This window comes from Plecotus auritus (genome assembly GCF_963455305.1).
Source record: "Plecotus auritus genome assembly, chromosome: 7".
Classification (NCBI taxonomy): domain Eukaryota; kingdom Metazoa; phylum Chordata; class Mammalia; order Chiroptera; family Vespertilionidae; genus Plecotus; species Plecotus auritus.
The window spans coordinates 22706903-22712902 of NC_137774.1; the positions used below are offsets into that span (position 1 = coordinate 22706903).

At 34.7% G+C, this 6000-nt stretch overlaps 1 protein-coding gene across 4 annotated transcripts in view; it reads left to right on the plus strand.

The window, feature by feature from the left end:
• The window catches only part of INTS2 (integrator complex subunit 2), a 62356-nt gene extending 56574 nt beyond the window's left edge, over nt 1–5782 (plus strand). For all 4 annotated transcript variants that reach the window (XM_080681080.1, XM_080681081.1, XM_080681082.1 and 1 more), the window contains exons 21-25: nt 1154–1405; nt 1977–2084; nt 2219–2324; nt 3475–3651; nt 3753–5782. In XM_080681080.1, coding sequence (XP_080537206.1) covers nt 1154–1405; nt 1977–2084; nt 2219–2324; nt 3475–3651; nt 3753–3922 — 813 coding nt within the window. In that variant the 3' untranslated portion in view covers nt 3923–5782. The remainder of the gene's footprint in view (nt 1–1153; nt 1406–1976; nt 2085–2218; nt 2325–3474; nt 3652–3752) is intronic.
• Nucleotides 5783–6000: the final 218 nt, after the last annotated feature.

A 6000-nucleotide genomic window follows, 5' to 3' on the forward strand; every position in this document is an offset into this window, starting at 1 on the left:
TTCCTTTATATGTAGGGGTGTTAAGGAAAGCACCCCTTAAGGAACTACTCTTCTATGAAATGACACTCCAGCTTGTAGACTGAGCAACATTGAGTTTCATAGGTGGAATGGATGGTAAGGTAGAATTTTTCCTTGCAAAACCAGGGCCTTAAAAAGCCCATCTTCAAATTAAAAGGGAAAAAAGCTTTGGGAAGTGACTTTTAGGCATTAATTATTAACCACCATCTTTAGAGGAATTAATTAGCTGGTAGCCAAGTGAGAAAAAGAGGATAGGGTAATACTGGGAGAAGTAGGAATTTACGAGGAAGGAAAGGACATTTTAAAAAATATATACTTTTGCCGAAACTGGTTTGGCTCAGTGGATAGAGCGTTGGCCTGCGGACTGAAAGGTCCCGGGTTCGATTCCGGTCAAGGGCATGTACCTTGGTTGCGGGCACATCCCCAGTGGGAGGTGTGCAGGAGGCAGCTGATCGATGTTTCTCTCTCATCGATGTTTCTAGCTCTCTGTCTCTCTCCCTTCCTCTCTGTGTAATATCAATAAAGTATATTTTAAAAAAATAAAAATAAAAAATATATACTTTTATTGATTTCAGAGAGAGGAAGGAGAAGGAGAGACAGAAACATCAATGATGAGAGAGAATCATTGATCGGCTGCCTCCTGCCTGCTCCCTACTGGGGATTGAGCCTGCAACCTGGGCTTATGCCCTGACCGGGAATCGAACTGTGACCTCCTAGTTCATGGGTCAGTGCACAACCACTGAACCATGCTGGCTGGGCAGAAAGGACATTTTGGTAGAAGTCATTTTTTTGCCTATGGCCTGTTTTGGATGTCACTGAATCAGAAAACTCTTCTAGTAGATATTCTTAAACTGTAGTCTATGGGATATGTGACCAGCCTGAATTGATGCAGAAAATTGATGTTTGTTTATATATGTTAATTTTTATAGGGAGAGGATGTATAGTTTTCTTCAGATTCTTAAAAGGGTTTATAACCCTAAAAAAGTTGAGACCCACTGCCATATAGATTGCTCACTTTTCCCCTAGAAGTACCTTTGTTATAATTTTAACTTCTGTTCATGTGAAAACAAAATCAGATTTATTTCAAATAAACTTATCAGAAACTTCTTAAATTCACTGTTTTATTTGCTTGTAGGATAGTGCAGCTGTCCAGATTCTCTTGGAGATTTGCTTACCTACTGAAGAGGAGAAAGCAAAGGGTGTCAATCCAGACAGCTTGCTAAGGAATGTTCAAAGTGTTATTACTACCAGCACTCCAAATAAGCGAATGGAGGAAGGAGAAGACAATTTGCTTTGTAACCTTCGAGAAGTTCAGTGCCTTATCTGTTGTCTCTTGCACCAAATGTACATTGCAGATCCCAACATTGCTAAGCTTGTTCACTTTCAGGTCTGTTTTCAAAGAATGTTGCTTTATGGTTGAACTTTTTTTTTGGGGGGGTGGAGGGTTTGAATTCTAAATTAATAGGAATCATTTAGAAACGGGAGATAACACAAATAATCATGTTCCTCTGCAATATGGAGAAAAATCAGATTTTTTAGATTTTATTATTATTGTTTTTTAATATATTGATATTTTACAGAGAGGAAGGGAGAGGGATAGAGAGCTAGAAACATCGACGAGAGAGAAACATCGATCAGCTGCCTCCTGCACACCTCCCACTGGGGATGTGCCCGCAACCAAGTCACATGCCCTCGACTGAAATCAAACCCGGGACCCTTCAGTCCGCAGGCCGACGCTCCATCCACTGAGCCAAACCGGTTTCGGCAGATTTTTTAGATTTTATTTCAGCCTGTTAAAGTGTTTAGATAATTTATTCTAGTGCATCAGAAAGGTGAAATGCCAGGATAGATATAGCAACTTTTACATAAAAGAAGTGAAACCTTCCTTTATATTTTTATCTGTATTGGACCTACACTTATTTTCTTTATATCTTTTCCCTCCTTTCTTGTTGGGATAGGGCTATCCATGTGAACTTTTGCCTCTGACAGTTGCAGGCATTCCATCTATGCACATCTGTTTGGATTTCATACCTGAGCTTATTGCACAGCCAGAACTTGAAAAACAGGTAATGAGCATTTAGAGCTTTAGATAAGTTTTGATCTCTCTCTAGTCTTGCTAGTTATGTAAAACATTTAATAATTTTTTAACACTTAAAGACATTCTTCAGAAACATATAATATTTGGATTTTTGTATTGCAGATATTTGCTATCCAGTTGCTTTCTCATTTGTGTATCCAGTATGCATTACCAAAGTCACTCAGTGTGGCTCGCTTAGCTGTCAATGTCATGGGAACTTTGCTGACAGGTGTGTAGCCAACCAACATCAGTGAGAAAACTTCTAACATAGAGAGTACATAGTTTTTCTGAATTTAGTGACAGTTTTCTGTGTCACTAATAGGTTTAATTTATGCCATCTTCTGAAAATTTTTCTATTATAAATGTGATTTATAGTGTAGAGATGAATAGGTAGGCAAACTGTATCGTTCATTTTGTGAATGACTATGTATAGGTTTATAATAAATAATAAGCTTCCCACACTTTATAAATGGAAATCAAATGTACTTTCTAAATAGTTATATTAATAGAAAACAATTACAATTATTACAAATGCTTAGAGTTCCAGAAAAACATAGTCCTATATATAATTAAGACACATAAATTAGTTGTTTTCTTAAGTTCTAAAACATACCCTAACATTTTAACCACTTTCCGGTTCCTAGAGTAAAATAGTATGAAAATAAACTACTTTAAAAGATATGAACTATAATTTAATTTTGTAAAATAATGGCTTAGTTAATTTTATATTCTTTTTCAGTCTCCCATAATACCCTGCTCATTTTTCTTTCCATTGTATTCACCTCATGTTATATTATTTGTAGTAGTTAAGAGCTTAAAGCCCAAGGTGAATCCCAACTCTATCACTAACTGGCTGGGTGGCCTTGAACAAATGTATTAAACTATATATATATTTTGTGTGTGTGTGTGTGTTTTAATTGATTTTAGGGAGTGAGAGAAAGAGAAAAGAACATCAGTTTGTTGTCCCACTTATATATGCATTGATTGATTATTGTATGTGCCCTGACCAGGGATTGAACCCTCAACCTTGATGTATCGGGATGATGTTCCAACCAATTGAGCTACCAACCAGGGATAAACTATGTTTTATTTACGAGTTTTCTCATATAAAAATAGGTATCAGTATAGTACTTTCCTCATTCATAAGATTATGAGAATTACATGAAATAATGCATGTGATACACTTATCACAGTGCCTGGGCATAAGAATTTCTATGTTGGATGATGGCTGATTACAGGATTGTGAGCTCCCTAAAGGCAGGGGCTGGTCCTGTCTTAGAAAACAGTATCCTCAGCACAAACGTGGTACTTGTATATTGTATAAGCCATATATGTTGAATTTATATCTGTAAAGATAAAAGTTGTTTCATTCTTTCCAGTTTTAACACAGGCTAAGCGATATGCTTTTTTCATGCCAACTCTGCCAAGTTTGGTCTCTTTTTGTCGAGCATTTCCTCCACTGTATGAGGATATTATGTCTTTGCTGATCCAAATAGGGCAAGTCTGTGCCTCCGATGTTGCCACTCAGACAAGAGACATTGATCCAATTATTACACGTAAGTAGTAACTTATTTTCAGACTTGTTTTAATATCTTAAACAGACAAAATCCTTTTTATATTTCTTGCCTTAATTAAAATTTTTTCCATATCTTTTTAGGTCTTCAACAAATAAAGGAGAAACCAAGCGGATGGTCTGGAATCTGTAAAGATTCATCTTACAAAAATGGATCCAGGGACACTGGAAGCATGGATCCTGATGTACAGCTCTGTCATTGTATTGAAAGCACAATAATTGAAATAATAAACATGAGTGTTAGTGGAATTTAAAAAAAAAACTTAAAAAAATGAAGATGGTTGCTGCATATACCCAATATGAATCTGTATCTTATAACAACTCTAAACTGAATGGGAACAGTACCGCCTTGGAATCAGTAAAATGGTTCAATTCAACATGAATACAATTTAGAACTCTCTTGAGAATTATGCTTGCTTGTATTTGATTGGCAGTTCTTTGGATCTACTTTGCTGGTATGTTTATATTGTAGTAGCCTTTCTTCCCCCCCCCCCCCCCCCCCCCCGCCATTGGGAGCACATTTAAACCACTTATTACTGGAAAGTGAATTTGTTTTTGTATTTATCTTTTGAAGTGAAGAAAAACTGCCATGCCTTTAATTTCTTATAAAAATGAGTTTGTGGGTAGTCCTAGTGTTTATTTTAGCTGTGAGCTAGTAACAAAGTATGACAATTATGCAATGATGAGAGGGAGAAAAAGGAGAATTCAGGAAAAATTAGGACTTTAAATACCCAAATAGAAATCTCTAAAACTTGCAATGCAGGTAATAGTAATGCAAGATCAAATTCCAGTTCTCAAGAAATGGTATTGAGAAGGCTTTAAAAAAAGGCAAATAGCTTTTTGTAAATGATTTTCATGGAATTACAGGTGAGGATTTTAAGATTTTTACATGTTTGCTTCAATTTTTTTACTAATATGTAAAGCCATATGTTTAAAGAGATACTTGAATAATTTGGGATTTTAAGATACTGTTTAAAAGTGTATACAGAAATATCTTTGTGCAGAGAAGAACCTGAAAGGAGGGTCTCATTTAGTTTTTTTAAAATTTATTTTTATAATGCTTTACTAACTTATCTAATGGTCAGAAATACATTGGTACCTATTTAAGTTTTAGAGTAATACAACCCATTACATTAAAGAGCTCTTGGTTTGTCATTAGGATTATAATTCACATCATAATCTTAGAAGATCTTTGACTAAGAAAATGTATACAATGTTTGGACCTCAGGAAAAATAAGAAAAACAAACAAACGGAAAATACCATGTTGCTGAAGGATTTTGCAGTCCTCTGTTAGTAACTTCCATTGATTATTAGGTAGATGCATTCAGGTAATCCATAATCCTCATTTTATTTTCTTAATTAAGTATTCAATGTAGAAGGTACTTCTCTTTGCTTTCTGAGATATAACTGAATGACAGATATTCCCTTCTATTGCCCCACTTGAAACAGACCCCTTCACTTATAAAAGAAATTAGGCAGGCTAATAAGAAAGCGTGGTTTTTAAGAAATTAAACTTTAGCCTTTTTACTAGCAAATAGTCACATCTCATTTTCCTCTTCTTAAAATGGGATTACTACTGGCCCTACCTCATAAGGGTATTATATGAGAACTAATTTGTAGCTGTTTCAAATCATGAAGTGTACAGTATTATAGATGGTAGCTGCTTAATGTTAAATTAATTTTTGTGAAAAATAAAAGCATTTAAAAATACCATTAGAATTTTCATATTTTTAAACAAGGCCGTTTTGTAGTCTTTTAAAATTAAATACTCCTGCTCCTGAGGCTTTGGAATATTTTGTGAGTAGGTAACCAACCTCTAGGAATTCAGAAAAGATTGAAATATGTTTTCTAACTGAATGCAGTGCACATTCTTGGATAATTTTTCAAAGACTGGTCAAAACCTGCTGTGTTAAAATAATAACATATGCTGTTTTTCATCAGATTTGTTGATGATGTAAATAAAATGTGTAAATATATTAGTAAATGCTAATATTCAGTATTTTAAGTTAAGGTTATAAAATTTGTCAAAATGTGACTTTTTTTATTCAAGTGAAAACAGATGTGTGCAACTATTTTGAATATTGGTTTATAAACATTCATCTTCTTTATCAAACGAAGTTGTATTTTTTGTTTCATTTCACTACTGTTAATCTGAAAGGAACAGTTCAAGGAATTGGAATCTAGGACTGTGTGGCTTCAGAGCATAGGTGAATCTATTTCTGTTGTGCCACATACATCAAATGGCAACACAAGGTTAGAGTCTATTGAGCACTTTAGAAATTTAGGCAAGAAGAATCAGAGTAGTTATCCTGGAGCAGTTACTTAAAAGAT